The sequence below is a fragment of the Triturus cristatus genome, chromosome 1_2 (genome assembly GCF_964204655.1).
Source record: "Triturus cristatus chromosome 1_2, aTriCri1.1, whole genome shotgun sequence".
Classification (NCBI taxonomy): Eukaryota; Metazoa; Chordata; class Amphibia; order Caudata; family Salamandridae; genus Triturus; species Triturus cristatus.
Genome location: NC_140580.1, coordinates 977,603,089 through 977,620,826, shown reverse-complemented (window position 1 = coordinate 977,620,826; position 17,738 = coordinate 977,603,089). Strand labels below are relative to the sequence as shown.

At 51.4% G+C, this 17,738-nt stretch overlaps 1 protein-coding gene across 3 annotated transcripts in view; it reads right to left on the bottom strand.

The window, feature by feature from the left end:
• LOC146868496 (ectonucleoside triphosphate diphosphohydrolase 8-like) overlaps positions 1 to 17,738 on the bottom strand; it is a 539,122-nt gene that overhangs the window by 76,642 nt on the left and 444,742 nt on the right. For all 3 annotated transcript variants that reach the window (XM_085610637.1, XM_085610629.1, XM_085610646.1), the window contains one exon: positions 13,969 to 14,247. In XM_085610637.1, coding sequence (XP_085466763.1) covers positions 13,969 to 14,247 — 279 coding nt within the window. The remainder of the gene's footprint in view (positions 1 to 13,968; positions 14,248 to 17,738) is intronic.

The window sequence follows — 17,738 nt, the reverse complement described above, 5'->3', positions numbered from 1 at the left end:
CGGGGGCAGGGGGTAAGCACGGCGAGCTTTGAACCTGATGATAAGTGTTAGGACAGAGCGGGGGCAAGGGGGTAAGCAAGGTGAGCTTTGAACCTGATAATAAGTGATGGGACAGAGCGGGGGCAGGGGGGTAAGCACGGCGCGCTTTGAACTTGATGGTAAGTGTTAGGATAGAGCAGGGGGGTAAGCACGGCGAGCTTTGAACTTGATGGTAAGTGTTAGGACAGAGCGGGGGCAGAGGGGGTAAGCACGGCGAGCTTTGAACCTGATGACAAGTGTTAGGACAGGGCAGGGGGGTAAGCACGGCGAGCTTTGAACCTGATGATAAGTGTTAGGACAGGGCAGGGGGGTAAGCACGGCGAGGTTTGAACCTGATGACAAGTGTTAGGACAGGGCAGGGGGGTAAGCACGGCGAGCTTTGAACCAGATAATAAGTGTTAGGACAGAGCAGGGGGCAGGGGGTAAGCACGGCGAGCTTTGAACCTGATGATAAGTGTTAGGACAGAGCGGGGGCAGGGGGTCAGCAAGGTGAGCTTTGAACCTGATGATAAGTGTTAGGACAGAGCGGGGGCAAGGGGGTAAGCAAGGTGAGCTTTGAACCTGATAATAAGTGATGGGACAGAGCGGGGGCAGGGGGGTAAGCACGGCGAGCTTTGAACTTGATGGTAAGTGTTAGGACAGAGCGGGGGCAGAGGGGGTAAGCACGGCGAGCTTTGAACCTGATGACAAGTGTTAGGACAGGGCAGGGGGGTAAGCACGGCGAGCTTTGAACCTGATGATAAGTGTTAGGACAGAACAGGGGCAGGCGGGTAAGAATGGCGAGCTTTGAACTGGATGATCTGTTTTAGGACAGAGCGGGGGGCAGGAGGGTAAGCACAGCGAGCTTTGAACCGTATGATCAGTTTTAGGACAGAGCGGGGGCAGGGGGGTAAGCACGCGAGCTTTGAACCTGAGGATAAGTTTTAGGACAGAGCGGGGGGCAGGAGGGTAAGTACGTTGTGCTTTGAACCTGATGATAAGTGTTAGGACAGAGCGGGGGGCAGGGGGTAAGCACGGCGAGGTTTCAACCTGATGATCAGTGTTAGGACAGAGCGGGGGTAAGCACGGCGAGCTTTGAACCTGATGATCAGTGTTAGGACAGAGCGGGGGGGGTAAGCACGACGAGCTTTGAACCTGATGATAAGTGTTAGGACAGAGCGGGGGGCAGGGGGATAAGCACGGAGAGCTTTGAACCTGATGATCAGTGTTAGGACAGAGCGGGGGGCAGGGGGTAAGCACGGCGAGCTTTGAATCTGATGATAAGTGTTAGGACAGAGTGGGAGGCAGGGGGGTAAGGACGGCGAGCTTTGAACCTGATGATAAGTGTTAGGACAGAGCGGGGGGTAAGCACGACGAGCTTTGAACCTGATGATAAGTGTTAGGACAGAGCGGGGGCAGGGGGATAAGCACAGCGAGCTTTGAACCTGATGATCAGTTTTAGGACAGAGCGGGGGGGGCAGAAGGATAAGCACGGCGAGCTTTGAACCTGACGATCAGTGTTAGGACAGAACAGGGGCAGGGGGGTAAGAATGGCGAGCTTTGAACCGGATGATCTGTTTTAGGACCGAGCGGGGGGCAGGAGGGTAAGCACAGCGAGCTTTGAACCGTATGATCAGTTTTAGGACAGAGCGGAGGGCAGGGGAGTAAGCACGCGAGCTTTGAACCTGAGGATAGGTTTTAGGAAAGAGCGGGGGGTAAGTACGTTGTGCTTTGAACCTGATGATCAGTGTTAGGACAGAGCGGGGGGTAAGCACGGCGAGCTTTGAACCTGATGATCAGTGTTAGGACAGAGCGGGGGCAGAGGGGGTAAGCACAACAAGCTTTGAACCTGATGATAAGTGTTAGGATAGAGCGGGGGGGGTAAGCACGACGAGCTTTGTACCTGATGATAAGTGTTAGGACAGAGCGGGGGGCAGAGGGATAAGCACGGCGAGCTTTGAATCTGATGATAAGTGTTAGGACAGAGCGGGGGCAGAGGGGGTAAGCAGAGCGAGCTTTGAACCTGACAATAAGTGTTAGGACAGAGCAGGGGGCAGGGGGGTAAGCACGGCAAGCTTTGAACTTGATGATAAGTGTTAGGACAGAGCGGGGGGCAGGGGGGTAAGCACGGCGAGCTTTGAACCTGATGATAAGTGTTAGGACAGAGCGGGGGCAGAGGGGGTAAGCACGGCGAGCTTTGAACCTGTTGATAAGTGTTAGGACAGAGCAGGGGGCAGGGGGTAAGCATGGTGAGCTTTGAACCTGATGATAAGTGTTAGGACAGAGCGGGGGCAGAGGGGGTAAGCAGAGCGAGCTTTGAACCTGACAATAAGTGTTAGGACAGAGCAGGGGGCAGAGGGGTAAGCACGTCAAGCTTTAAACTTGATGATAAGTGTTAGGACAGAGCGGGGGGCAGGGGAGTAAGCACGGCGAGCTTTGAACCTGATGATAAGTGTTAGGACAGAGCGGGGGCAGGGGGTAAGCACGGCGAGCTTTGAACCAGATGATAAGTGTTAGGACAGAGCGGGGGCAGAGAGGGTAAGCACGACGAGCTTTGAACCTGATGATACGTTTTAGGACAGAGCAGGGGGCAGGGGGGTAAGCATGGCAAGCTTTGAAACTGATGATAAGTGTTAGGACAGAGCGGGGGCAGAGGGGGTAAGCACGGCAAGCTTTGAACCTGATGATAAGTGTTAGGCCAGAGCGGGGGCAGGGGGGTAAGCACGGCGAGCTTTGAACCTGATGATAAGTGTTAGGACAGGGCAGGGGGTAAGTATGGTGAGCTTTGAACAGGATGATCTGTTTTAGGACAGAGCGGGGGCAGGGGGGGGTAAGCACGGCGAGCTTTGAACTGTATGATCAGTTTTAGGACAGAGCGGGGGCAGGGGGGTAAGCACGCAAGCTTTGAACCTGATGATAAGTTTTAGGACAGAGCGAGGGGCAGGGGGTAAGTACGGTGAGGTTTGAACCTGATGATAGGTGTTAGGACAGAGCGGGGGGCAGGGGGGTAAGAACGGTGAGGTTTGAACCCGATGATCAGTGTTAGAACAGAGCGGGGGGCAGGCGGGTAAGCACGGCGAGCTTTGAAACTGATGATCAGTGTTAGGACAGTGCGGGGGCAGGGGGATGAGCACGGCGAGCTTTGAACCTGATGATCAGTTTTAGGACAGAGTTGGGGGCAGGGGGATAAGCCCGGCGAGCTTTGAACCTGATGGTAAGTGTTAGGACAGAGCAGGGGGCAGGGGGGTAAGAACGGTGAGCTTTGAACCTGATGATCAGTGTTAGGAGAGAGCAGGGGTCAGTGGGGTAAGCACGGCGAGCTTTGAAACTGATGATAAGTGTTAGGACAGAGCGGGGGCAGAGGGGGTAAGCACGGGGAGCTTTGAACCTGATAATAAGTGTTAGGACAGAGCGGGGGCAGGGGGGTAAGCATGGCAAGCTTTGAACCAGATGATAAGTGTTAGGACAGAGCGGGGGCAGAGAGGGTAAGCACGACGAGCTTTGAACCTGATGATACGTTTTAGGACAGAGCAGGGGGCAGGGGGGTAAGCATGGCAAGCTTTGAAACTGATGATAAGTGTTAGGACAGAGCGGGGGCAGAGGGGGTAAGCACGGCAAGCTTTGGACCTGATGATAAGTGTTAGGACAGAGCGGGGGCAGGGGGGTAAGCACGGCGAGCTTTGAACCTGATGATAAGTGTTAGGACAGGGCAGGGGGTAAGTATGGCGAGCTTTGAACAGGATGATCTCTTTTAGGACAGAGCGGGGGCAGGGGGGGTAAGCACGGCGAGCTTTGAACTGTATGTTCAGATTTAGGACAGAGCGGGGGCAGGGGGGTAATCACGCAAGCTTTGAACCTGATGATAAGTTTTAGGACAGAGCGAGGGGCAGGGGGTAAGTACGGTGAGGTTTGAACCCGATGATCAGTGTTAGGACAGAGCGGGGGGCAGGCGGGTAAGCACGGCGAGCTTTGAAACTGATGATAAGTGTTAGGACAGAACGGGGGAAGGGGGATAAGCACGGCGAGCTTTGAACCTGTTGATCAGTTTTAGGACAGAGTTGGGGGCAGGGGGATAAGCCCGGCGAGCTTTGAACCTGTTGATAAGTGTTAGGACAGAGCAGGGGGCAGGGGGTAAGCATGGTGAGCTTTGAACCTGATGATAAGTGTTAGGACAGAGCGGGGGCAGAGGGGGTAAGCAGAGCGAGCTTTGAACCTGACAATAAGTGTTAGGACAGAGCAGGGGGCAGGGGGGTAAGCACGTCAAGCTTTAAACTTGATGATAAGTGTTAGGACAGAGCGGGGGGCAGGGGAGTAAGCACGGCGAGCTTTGAACCTGATGATAAGTGTTAGGACAGAGCGGGGGCAGGGGGTAAGCACGGCGAGCTTTGAACCTGATAATAAGTGTTAGAACTTTGCGGGGGCAGGGGATAAGCATGGCAAGCTTTGAACCAGATGATAAGTGTTAGGACAGAGCGGGGGCAGAGAGGGTAAGCACGTCGAGCTTTGAACCTGATGATACGTTTTAGGACAGAGCAGGGGGCAGGGGGGTAAGCATGGCAAGCTTTGAAACTGATGATAAGTGTTAGGACAGAGCGGGGGCAGAGGGGGTAAGCACGGCAAGCTTTGAACCTGATGATAAGTGTTAGGACAGAGCGGGGGCAGGGGGGTAAGCATGGCGAGCTTTGAACCTGATGATAAGTGTTAGGACAGGGCAGGGGGTAAGTATGGCGAGCTTTGAACAGGATGATCTGTTTTAGGACAGAGCAGGGGCAGGGGGGGTAAGCACGGCGAGCTTTGAACTGTATGATCACTTTTAGGACAGAGCGGGGGCAGTGGGGTAAGCACGCAAGCTTTGAACCTGATGATAAGTTTTAGGACAGAGCGAGGGGCAGGGGGTAAGTACGGTGAGGTTTGAACCTGATGATAGGTGTTAGGACAGAGCGGGGGCAGGGGGGTAAGGACGGTGAGGTTTGAACCCGATGATCAGTGTTAGGACAGAGCAGGGGGCAGGCGGGTAAGCACGGCGAGCTTTGAAACTGATGATCAGTGTTAGGACAGAGCTGGGGGCAGGGGGTAAGCACGGCGAGCTTTGAACCTGATGATAAGTGTTAGGACAGAATGGGGGAAGGGGGATAAGCACGGCGAGCTTTGAACCTGATGATCAGTTTTAGGACAGAGTTGGGGGCAGGGGGATAAGCCCGGCGAGCTTTGACCCTGTTGATAAGTGTTAGGACGGGGCAGGGGGGTAAGAACGGTGAGCTTTGAACCTGATGATCAGTGTTAGGAGAGAGCAGGGGTCAGGGGGGTAAGCACGGCGAGCTTTGAAACTGATGATAAGTGTTAGGACAGAGCGGGGGGTAAGCACGACGAGCTTTGAACCTGATGATAAGTGTTAGGACAGAGCGGGGGCAGGGGGATAAGCACAGCGAGCTTTGAACCTGATGATCAGTTTTAGGACAGAGCGGGGGGGGCAGAAGGATAAGCACGGCGAGCTTTGAACCTGACGATCAGTGTTAGGACAGAACAGGGGCAGGGGGGTAAGAATGGCGAGCTTTGAACCGGATGATCTGTTTTAGGACCGAGCGGGGGGCAGGAGGGTAAGCACAGCGAGCTTTGAACCGTATGATCAGTTTTAGGACAGAGCGGAGGGCAGGGGAGTAAGCACGCGAGCTTTGAACCTGAGGATAGGTTTTAGGAAAGAGCGGGGGGTAAGTACGTTGTGCTTTGAACCTGATGATCAGTGTTAGGACAGAGCGGGGGGTAAGCACGGCGAGCTTTGAACCTGATGATCAGTGTTAGGACAGAGCGGGGGCAGAGGGGGTAAGCACAACAAGCTTTGAACCTGATGATAAGTGTTAGGATAGAGCGGGGGGGGTAAGCACGACGAGCTTTGTACCTGATGATAAGTGTTAGGACAGAGCGGGGGGCAGAGGGATAAGCACGGCGAGCTTTGAATCTGATGATAAGTGTTAGGACAGAGCGGGGGCAGAGGGGGTAAGCAGAGCGAGCTTTGAACCTGACAATAAGTGTTAGGACAGAGCAGGGGGCAGGGGGGTAAGCACGGCAAGCTTTGAACTTGATGATAAGTGTTAGGACAGAGCGGGGGGCAGGGGGGTAAGCACGGCGAGCTTTGAACCTGATGATAAGTGTTAGGACAGAGCGGGGGCAGAGGGGGTAAGCACGGCGAGCTTTGAACCTGTTGATAAGTGTTAGGACAGAGCAGGGGGCAGGGGGTAAGCATGGTGAGCTTTGAACCTGATGATAAGTGTTAGGACAGAGAGGGGGCAGAGGGGGTAAGCAGAGCGAGCTTTGAACCTGACAATAAGTGTTAGGACAGAGCAGGGGGCAGAGGGGTAAGCACGTCAAGCTTTAAACTTGATGATAAGTGTTAGGACAGAGCGGGGGGCAGGGGAGTAAGCACGGCGAGCTTTGAACCTGATGATAAGTGTTAGGACAGAGCGGGGGCAGGGGGTAAGCACGGCGAGCTTTGAACCAGATGATAAGTGTTAGGACAGAGCGGGGGCAGAGAGGGTAAGCACGACGAGCTTTGAACCTGATGATACATTTTAGGACAGAGCAGGGGGCAGGGGGGTAAGCATGGCAAGCTTTGAAACTGATGATAAGTGTTAGGACAGAGCGGGGGCAGAGGGGGTAAGCACGGCAAGCTTTGAACCTGATGATAAGTGTTAGGACAGAGCGGGGGCAGGGGGGTAAGCACGGCGAGCTTTGAACCTGATGATAAGTGTTAGGACAGGGCAGGGTGTAAGTATGGTGAGCTTTGAACAGGATGATCTGTTTTAGGACAGAGCGGGGGCAGGGGGGGGTAAGCACGGCGAGCTTTGAACTGTATGATCAGTTTTAGGACAGAGCGGGGGCAGGGGGGTAAGCACGCAAGCTTTGAACCTGATGATAAGTTTTAGGACAGAGCGAGGGGCAGGGGGTAAGTACGGTGAGGTTTGAACCTGATGATAGGTGTTAGGACAGAGCGGGGGGCAGGGGGGTAAGGACGGTGAGGTTTGAACCCGATGATCAGTGTTAGAACAGACCGGGGGGCAGGCGGGTAAGCACGGCGAGCTTTGAAACTGATGATCAGTGTTAGGACAGTGCGGGGGCAGGGGGATGAGCACGGCGAGCTTTGAACCTGATGATCAGTTTTAGGACAGAGTTGGGGGCAGGGGGATAAGCCCGGCGAGCTTTGAACCTGATGGTAAGTGTTAGGACAGAGCAGGGGGCAGGGGGGTAAGAACGGTGAGCTTTGAACCTGATGATCAGTGTTAGGAGAGAGCAGGGGTCAGGGGGGTAAGCACGGCGAGCTTTGAAACTGATGATAAGTGTTAGGACAGAGCGGGGGCAGAGGGGGTAAGCACGGGGAGCTTTGAACCTGATAATAAGTGTTAGGACAGAGCGGGGGCAGGGGGGTAAGCATGGCAAGTTTTGAACCAGATGATAAGTGTTAGGACAGAGCGGGGGCAGAGAGGGTAAGCACGACGAGCTTTGAACCTGATGATACGTTTTAGGACAGAGCAGGGGGCAGGGGGGTAAGCATGGCAAGCTTTGAAACTGATGATAAGTGTTAGGACAGAGCGGGGGCAGAGGGGGTAAGCACGGCAAGCTTTGGACCTGATGATAAGTGTTAGGACAGAGCGGGGGCAGGGGGGTAAGCACGGCGAGCTTTGAACCTGATGATAAGTGTTAGGACAGGGCAGGGGGTAAGTATGGCGAGCTTTGAACAGGATGATCTCTTTTAGGACAGAGCGGGGGCAGGGGGGGTAAGCACGGCGAGCTTTGAACTGTATGTTCAGATTTAGGACAGAGCGGGGGCAGGGGGGTAATCACGCAAGCTTTGAACCTGATGATAAGTTTTAGGACAGAGCGAGGGGCAGGGGGTAAGTACGGTGAGGTTTGAACCCGATGATCAGTGTTAGGACAGAGCGGGGGGCAGGCGGGTAAGCACGGCGAGCTTTGAAACTGATGATAAGTGTTAGGACAGAACGGGGGAAGGGGGATAAGCACGGCGAGCTTTGAACCTGTTGATCAGTTTTAGGACAGAGTTGGGGGCAGGGGGATAAGCCCGGCGAGCTTTGAACCTGTTGATAAGTGTTAGGACAGAGCAGGGGGCAGGGGGTAAGCATGGTGAGCTTTGAACCTGATGATAAGTGTTAGGACAGAGCGGGGGCAGAGGGGGTAAGCAGAGCGAGCTTTGAACCTGACAATAAGTGTTAGGACAGAGCAGGGGGCAGGGGGGTAAGCACGTCAAGCTTTAAACTTGATGATAAGTGTTAGGACAGAGCGGGGGGCAGGGGAGTAAGCACGGCGAGCTTTGAACCTGATGATAAGTGTTAGGACAGAGCGGGGGCAGGGGGTAAGCACGGCGAGCTTTGAACCTGATGATAAGTGTTAGAACTTTGCGGGGGCAGGGGATAAGCATGGCAAGCTTTGAACCAGATGATAAGTGTTAGGACAGAGCGGGGGCAGAGAGGGTAAGCACGACGAGCTTTGAACCTGATGATACGTTTTAGGACAGAGCAGGGGGCAGGGGGGTAAGCATGGCAAGCTTTGAAACTGATGATAAGTGTTAGGACAGAGCGGGGGCAGAGGGGGTAAGCACGGCAAGCTTTGAACCTGATGATAAGTGTTAGGACAGAGCGGGGGCAGGGGGTAAGCATGGCGAGCTTTGAACCTGATGATAAGTGTTAGGACAGGGCAGGGGGTAAGTATGGCGAGCTTTGAACAGGATGATCTGTTTTAGGACAGAGCAGGGGCAGGGGGGGTAAGCACGGCGAGCTTTGAACTGTATGATCAGTTTTAGGACAGAGCGGGGGCAGTGGGGTAAGCACGCAAGCTTTGAACCTGATGATAAGTTTTAGGACAGAGCGAGGGGCAGGGGGTAAGTACGGTGAGGTTTGAACCTGATGATAGGTGTTAGGACAGAGCGGGGGCAGGGGGGTAAGGACGGTGAGGTTTGAACCCGATGATCAGTGTTAGGACAGAGCAGGGGGCAGGCGGGTAAGCACGGCGAGCTTTGAAACTGATGATCAGTGTTAGGACAGAGCTGGGGGCAGGGGGTAAGCACGGCGAGCTTTGAACCTGATGATAAGTGTTAGGACAGAACGGGGGAAGGGGGATAAGCACGGCGAGCTTTGAACCTGATGATCAGTTTTAGGACAGAGTTGGGGGCAGGGGGATAAGCCCGGCGAGCTTTGAACCTGTTGATAAGTGTTAGGACAGAGCAGGGGGCAGGGGGGTAAGAACGGTGAGCTTTGAACCTAATGATCAGTGTTAGGAGAGAGCAGGGGTCAGGGGGGTAAGCACGGCGAGCTTTGAAACTGATGATAAGTGTTAGGACAGAGCGGGGGCAGAGGGGGTAAGCACGGGGAGCTTTGAACCTGATAATAAGTGTTAGGACAGAGCGGGGGCAGGGGGGTAAGCATGGCAAGCTTTGAACCAGATGATAAGTGTTAGGACAGAGTGGGAGGCAGGGGGGTAAGCACGGCGAGCTTTGAAACTGATGATAAGTGTTAGGACAGAGCGGGGGCAGAGGGGGTAAGCACGGGGAGCTTTGAACCTGATAATAAGTGTTAGGACAGAGCGGGGGCAGGGGGGTAAGCATGGCAAGCTTTGAACCAGATGATAAGTGCTAGGACAGAGCGGGGGCAGAGAGGGTAAGCACGACGAGCTTTGAACCTGATGATACGTTTTAGGACAGAGCAGGGGGCAGGGGGGTAAGCATGGCAAGCTTTGAAACTGATGATAAGTGTTAGGACAGAGCGGGGGCAGAGGGGGTAAGCACGGCAAGCTTTGGACCTGATGATAAGTGTTAGGACAGAGCGGGGGCAGGGGGGTAAGCACGGCGAGCTTTGAACCTGATGATAAGTGTTAGGACAGGGCAGGGGGTAAGTATGGCGAGCTTTGAACAGGATGATCTCTTTTAGGACAGAGCGGGGGCAGGGGCGGTAAGCACGGCGAGCTTTGAACTGTATGATCAGATTTAGGACAGAGCGGGGGCAGGGGGGTAATCACGCAAGCTTTGAACCTGATGATAAGTTTTAGGACAGAGCGAGGGGCAGGGGGTAAGTACGGTGAGGTTTGAACCCGATGATCAGTGTTAGTACAGAGCGGGGGGCAGGTGGGTAAGCACGGCGAGCTTTGAAACTGATGATAAGTGTTAGGACAGAACGGGGGAAGGGGGATAAGCACGGCGAGCTTTGAACCTGATGATCAGTTTTAGGACAGAGTTGGGGGCAGGGGGATAAGCCCGGCGAGCTTTGAACTTGTTGATAAGTGTTAGGACAGAGCAGGGGGCAGGGGGTAAGCATGGTGAGCTTTGAACCTGATGATAAGTGTTAGGACAGAGCGGGGGCAGAGGGGGTAAGCAGAGCGAGCTTTGAACCTAACAATAAGTGTTAGGACAGAGCAGGGGGCAGGGGGGTAAGCACGTCAAGCTTTAAACTTGATGATAAGTGTTAGGACAGAGCGGGGGGCAGGGGAGTAAGCACGGCGAGCTTTGAACCTGATGATAAGTGTTAGGACAGAGCGGGGGCAGAGAGGGTAAGCACGACGAGCTTTGAACCTGATGATACGTTTTAGGACAGAGCAGGGGGCAGGGGGGTAAGCATGGCAAGCTTTGAAACTGATGATAAGTGTTAGGACAGAGCGGGGCAGGGGGGTAAGCATGGCGAGCTTTGAACCTGATGATAAGTGTTAGGACAGGGCAGGGGGTAAGTATGGCGAGCTTTGAACAGGATGATCTGTTTTAGGACAGAGCGGGGGCAGGGGGGGTAAGCACGGCGAGCTTTGAACTGTATGATCAGTTTTAGGACAGAGCGGGGGCAGTGGGGTAAGCACACAAGCTTTGAACCTGATGATAAGTTTTAGGACAGAGCGAGGGGCAGGGGGTAAGTACGGTGAGGTTTGAACCTGATGATAGGTGTTAGGACAGAGCGGGGGCAGGGGGGTAAGGACGGTGAGGTTTGAACCCGATGATCAGTGTTAGGACAGAGCGGGGGGCAGGCGGGTAAGCACGTGTAGTGATGGTGTATGAATCAGGAATCAGACGAGGTAGTATATTTAGAAGTTTATTCCAAGTAGAAGATGGAAGCTTAGGCAGAGACCCCACCAGGAGCAGTATGTTACTTGCTCAGCCCAGCTCTCAACTGACTCCTAGAGTCCAGAATGCCAACATTCCAACCATCACATGAATGTCAACATTCCACAGGATAACTAGACTGCCTAAGCAGAAATGCAAGACACTACAGCACGGCGAGCTTTATAACTGATGATCAGTGTTAGGACAGAGCTGGGGGCAGGGGGTAAGCATGGCGAGCTTTGAACCTGATGATAAGTGTTAGGACAGAACGGGGGAAGGGGGATAAGCACGGCGAGCTTTGAACCTGATGATCAGTTTTAGGACAGAGTTGGGGGCAGGGGGATAAGCCCGGCGAGCTTTGAACCTGTTGATAAGTGTTAGGACAGAGCAGGGGGCAGGGGGGTAAGAACGGTGAGCTTTGAACCTGATGATCAGTGTTAGGAGAGAGCAGGGGTCAGGGGGGTAAGCACGGCGAGCTTTGAAACTGATGATAAGTGTCAGGACAGAGCGGGGGCAGAGGGGGTAAGCACGGGGAGCTTTGAACCTGATAATAAGTGTTAGGACAGAGCGGGGCAGGGGGGTAAGCACGGCGAGCTTTGAACCTGATGATCAGTTTTAGGACAGAGCGGGGGCAGGGGGTAAGCACGGTGAGGTTTGAACCTGATGATCAGTGTTAGGACAGAGCGGGGGCAGGGGGGTAAGCACGGCGATCTTTGAACCTGACGATCAGTGTTAGGACAGAGCGGGGGCAGGGGGATAAGCACGGTGAGCTTTGAACCTGATGATAAGTGTTAGGACAGAACAGGGGCAGGGGGTAAGTATGTCGAGCTTTGAACAGGATGATCTGTTTTAGGACAGAGCGGGGGCAGGGGGGTAAGCACGGCGAGCTTCGAACCGTATGATCAGTTTTAGGACCGAGCGGGAGGCAGGGGGGTAAGGACGGTGAGCTTTGAACCTGATGATCAGTGTTAGGACAGAGCGGGAGCAGAGGGGGTAGGCACGGCAAGCTTTGAACTGGATGATCTGTTTTAGGACAGAGCGGGGGACAGGAGGGTGAGCACGGCGAGCTTTGAACCGTATGTTCAGTTTTAGGACAGAGAGGGGGCAGGGGGGTAAGCACGGCGAGCTTTGAACCTGATGATAAGTGTTAGAACAGAGCGGGGGCAAGCACGGTGAGCTTTGAACCTGATGATAAGTGTTAGGACAGAGCGGGCGCAGGGGGGTAAGCAAAGCGAGCTTTGAACCTGATGATAAGTGTTAGGACAGAGCGGGGGCAGAGGGGGTAAGCACTTCGTACTATGGGTAAAGTGGCTGCTTCCATGACATACCTAAAGCTGCTGGTTGAGAAGCTTGCAATGGACCCAGCCTCCCTGCCCCCCCCCCCCACTCTGAAAAAGGGGGTGAGAAGGAGGAGAGAAGAGCTGCAGATTGAAGCTGCTGGCAGACTCTGACCTTGAAGCCTAGAGGTGGGGGCCAGAGGAGCGAGCAACCCAGAGTAGAAAGGGAGACAGGGACCCTTGTTTTCAAGAAATGAAAAATGCACTGTTTATGCCCTATTGACAAACTTCCATGGCATGAATAGTGGTGAGGCTTGCAAACAGGAGGGTCGAGAGGGGAAAGAGCAGGCTGGAGAAGGTCGGCACTGGGTTGTTTTCAACTTGGGAGATAAGGAGAATGGAATGCAGAGGAAGGAGAGAACAGCCAGGGCCTGTGAGCCATGAGGAGAGAGGAAAGCCATATGGCGCCTCTGCTTGTAAGCGTGTGCCCGCGCACATGCACGCGAGCTCCAGGCCACAGTGGTAGTATTTTCTGAAGTCCTTACTAAAAGTCTTGCCAGAGTTCAGCGCATGCGCTGCTCTAGGCTCGACCTTAAAATCCTTTTGAGTTTCATTGTTTTTCATTGAACAGCCTGTAGAGTTAAAAAGGTATTTAACGCTACTATCAGTAGATGGGTCAGGCAGGCGATTGCTCAGGCTTATTCTTCTATAAAGCTGGATTTGCCGGGGGTGTCTTGGCAAGGTCAACCAGAGCAATGGCTGCTTCTTGGGCTGAGGCAGGTGGGGTTTCCCTACAGGAGATCGGCAGCGTCAAAATCAATGGGTGTTGCGGTGTAACGCCCACAGCAACACCCATTGCCCTCCCCTTTCACGCACAGCTTGAAAGGGGGCCTTATTTACAAGGCAGCCCCTGTTGCTACCGCAACATCACTAAAAGTGATGTTGTGGTGGCCCCTATGTATCTTCACGTTCCGCATTTTTCTAAATAGCACATTATCAGAATATAAGGAGTTTAAGTTGTAAAGAAATAATATTAATAATAAATAAATAGGTGCAGAGGCCCAAAGTATTTCTTAGGGGCCCTCTGAGGGTCTTGCCAAATCCCAGGCTTGCCCAAATGAATACCAAGGCTAGCCTAGTCTTGATTTCATCTCATGTTGTTCTTTTTTCACCCCACGCTTTCTCTTTCTTTATCTCACTTGTGCAGTTTCTTTTTCATCCCTGTTTTCTGTCCTTGTCACTCTTTTGCTATCTTTTGCCCCTACCGCTTCATCTCTTTTCTGCCTTACTCTGTCTTGCACTGGTTTGAAGTCTGATCATGATGAAATGTCCCAGAACCATGAAGGATGGTGCCCAGCACCTGCAACCACCTACCCAAATTCAGGACTGAAGTTATGTTCATCATTTCTGTTTAAGATGATTTTATAAAAAATAAATAAATACAGTAAATACAAATAGCAGTGGCCATAAAGTCTGTGTTATATGGTGGCATATCAGGGGGTAGCATCTCTGTTATCTCCGCTCGTTGCAGTGAACAAAATATTTGACACCTTTTGTACATAGCACATCCAATTATGAATAACTTACAAAAAACTTCCCTGAGACAGGTGGCTGGTAGACTCCATCGAAGGTGCATGCTTGAGTCTTTCCGCATGCGGAAAAGTTGAAGATCCGCTTTGTGAGTGAGCGGCAATCAACTGCGTCGCCACCACCCACTATGGTGATGTTCCCTGTGAGGCCTGGTCTGTAGGATGAAGGAGCCAGGTGAAGAGTACAGGGGCTGTCATACAGAGAGGTCAGAGGGACTTTCTCGCTGTAGCCATTTGGATAGCATGGATGGCTAACTGGATTCTCCAAATTCTTTCCCTGTAACAAAGCATAGAAACATTTACAGTCATAAGAAGCAAATGAGAACAAGTGACAGTCTAGTACACTAGACACATTGTTTTTGAGTTTTCTGGAAATCCTAATGGTCTGTTTAAGCAATGTATCCCAAAATCCGGTAAGGTAAAATACACAGTTTCACACTAATTTAAACCTGGCAAAACCCCTGCACGCTATGGCACAGACCAGACAGGCTTAACATAAGAAAAATGTATAAGCACAAAAGCAACACTAAAGTAATAATAAAGGAAAAACTAAATCACTGACTCAAAGGGAACAACCTGGTTGGTGAATGTGCTCCTTGTGATAGAACAAAATGCAGTCACTGAAAGTAAAGTTAGACGGTGGCTGAAGTAGACTGACCCGTTTCTCCATGCTGTATGCTATAGTGAGCGGAAGCAAAATGTGAATGACAAACAAAACAAGCATTGGCATAGCCAATAGGTCTCGCCTTTGGGACCTTATAAGTGTTTAGCCATGCAACAGTTGCATAACTAAACACTTATAAGGTCCCAAAAACGAGACCTATTGGCTATGCAAAGCGACCGCGAAAGTGAAAGTGTTCGCGATCGATATCACATCAAACATCAAAGCGGCCGTGCGGCCGCTAAAGTGAAAGTAATCACGGTAAAGCGCGGCGCGCGCGTCCGCGCACATGCACTGTGGCTCTAGGCTGGCCTGGTAGCACTTTTTGGAGCCCTCTCAATAAGTCTCGCCAGACCAGCGCATGCACTGGGTCAGGCGAGACCTAAAAATCAATGGATGGAGAGAGTTGGCTTAAAACCCCTTTGTGCAGGTATATTGTACATATCATTATAGTAAAATCAAAAGGGCTTGGTTAAAACCAGACCTAAACAACTGAAATCTAATCAGGCGGACCGGAGAGATGGAGTTAGAAATTTTAAAAGCAAAAAGAGCTGCGTGCATTATAGTGCCAATCAAAAACCACTGTTCATGTTTAACTGGGAGCTAGACACAATTTCAGGCTGACCGTGCTGGAGCAGAGGAGAAATACATCAAGTGGATCGCCTCAGTCAAAGCTTTTACCTTCTGACTTGGTGTTTTTATGGAAGTCAAAATCCTCCATTGGGGCAAGGTTGAAAGATGCATGCAGCAAAATTCTCTTGAGTCTGGGTAGCCTCTGGACAAGGTCCTGCTGTAGCTGTTGTTTTTGGCAGAAAATTCAAATTTCGCTGTTGCTGAATTTTGGCAGATACAATTCATGACATTGCCCAGATTTCTAACTTTTGGACTCTTCTCTTTTTGGTGCTCAAAATCTTCCGGCCAGGCAAGAATGAAGCTGTATGCAATGAAGTTGTCCTGAAATTGGACACCTTTGTTGCAGGGTCCCAGTGCTCCGGAGGTCTTCCGAGTACAAAAAAAGTCCTAATTGTTCTAATTGGGTCAGTTCTAGGGCTCCCAGGACCTTAAGGACCAAGACAGACTCTAGCAGAAGCAAAAAGCAAGGCCCTGTCCAGGTCCACTTGTAACTGGTCAACTGGTCACTGTATCAAAAATGCCTTTTGCAGCTTGTATGTTCTTGTAGCCACACAGGCATTTTGAGTCCACTTCTTAGTCCTGGGTACAAGTGGAGGCAGGGCCAAGTGACTCCTGAACACTCCCTGACCAATGGGCAGAAAGTTCCAAGGGCAAACGTCCCACTTTTTGCAGCACATCCTGTTTTCTCACTGCAAGCTATGAAACAGTCTACCATTTTGTGTAAAATCCAACATGGCAACATCTTGCTGCCATTGGATGGAGCTAGTGACATGTGACCTCAACCACTCCAAACTGGTTTTTGGGCATGCTTCCTGCCCCACCGAGGATAAAGCCAGGAAGCGATAGGAGTGTATTTTGGGATCAAAAGAGCCCTCTTCTCCATGCTTCCCATATTACAAAACTATAAATGTGCAGGTCTCCCGCTGTTCCTTGTTAAGTTAGTGAATTTTCTAGGCACTCCTAAACTGCCCTGTTTCGGTTCAGCTGGGTTGCATTTCTCCCTCCTTTCCCCCACAGCAATGCAGCACTGAACAGGCCAGTGCTAATTAGCCGGCTGGGGCTTAAGGCAGGAAAGTATAATTTAAAAAAATATATTTTGCTATATATTTATCAAAAATCCCACAATTGAATTGCATTTTTAATAAATATTAAAAAGGGTGGTTGAACCATCTCTGTGTCTTATTACAAACCCAAGAACTGGGATTAACACATTAAACGTACTTTAGCTTGTCCTTCATTGAATGAGCTACAATCCTAATGCTGAAAGTAGCTTTGGTTGGCCAGTCACTGTAGGAAGATACACACATTACATTCTTATACTTTCCACTTTAAACTCCAGGGACCCTAGCTTGTGGGGTACAAAGCCTATTTAGGAGCGACTTAATATTTGAAATGTGTGTTTCCCTACCATGAAAAGGTTTATTTTGACATCTGCCTGCAGGTTTAAAAGCTGCAGGTGTCAGGCTACACATGTAGGCCTGATCCATGATTTTGTCAGCCTAGTGAATAGCACAATAGTTGCAGCAGTCGATGGGCGACATTCAATTTTCCATGCCATTGGAGTGTTTTCTTACACCAAATTCTACATCCTTACTGGAAAGTTAAATAGGCTAATAAGGCACTGGCCTGTTTTGCCATGTTTTGGGTCAGACCACACACACTGGAAGCAGACTTAAAAAAAACTAGTAGCATCAGTCCACACAAAATGGGGGTGACCACGCAAAAAGGGGCATATTCTCACACGCGTCTTATGTTATATCCTACTTTTAACTTGGATCGCTTTTGCCCGTTTGATATGCTTCAGCAAAAAGGACTTGGAATTCTGTATTGTGGTACTGCCACCATATTGTTGTGAGACCTCCCGTGCACCTCTGGGTCCTGTAGCACATCCGTTATCAGTTGAAACCTTTAACCAAGTTTTGATCATTTATGCCACACTAATGGCAACGTTTCGGAAATGTAAAATGGTGCAATTAAATACTGATTGAATTGAATCAGTCGAAAGTGAGCTGACAACAGCACCTCGCTGGGTGCAATGAAGGACGCCTGCCTCTCTTTTACTGTCTTAGCAACTGTGGTCAACTTCCCATGTTGCCTACTTATTGTCCATTTAATTACATTTTATCAAGTATGAATGGACTTACGCCCAATTTAGAGTTTGGTGGACAGGGAATTCTGTTGCAAATGTGAAAGGGGTACCATGCCCACCAAACCCTCAGTCAACCTGCCTCATTTAGAGACAGGCGAATCCTAAGTATTCTATCGACAGAGCCGTCGTTGGCTCCCGTGGACAGAATACTTCCTCAGACGGCCCATAGTGCAGATGGTATAATGTCTGTTTTTTGTCCTGTCCCTCACTGCATCGAAACACCTGGTGGTGAGGGAGAGGAAAAAACACAATAATGGCCTCCATACCCTGCTAGAAAACTCCCAGGGTGCAGCAGTCATTAGTTTTCGGTTTTCTGAAACAAACT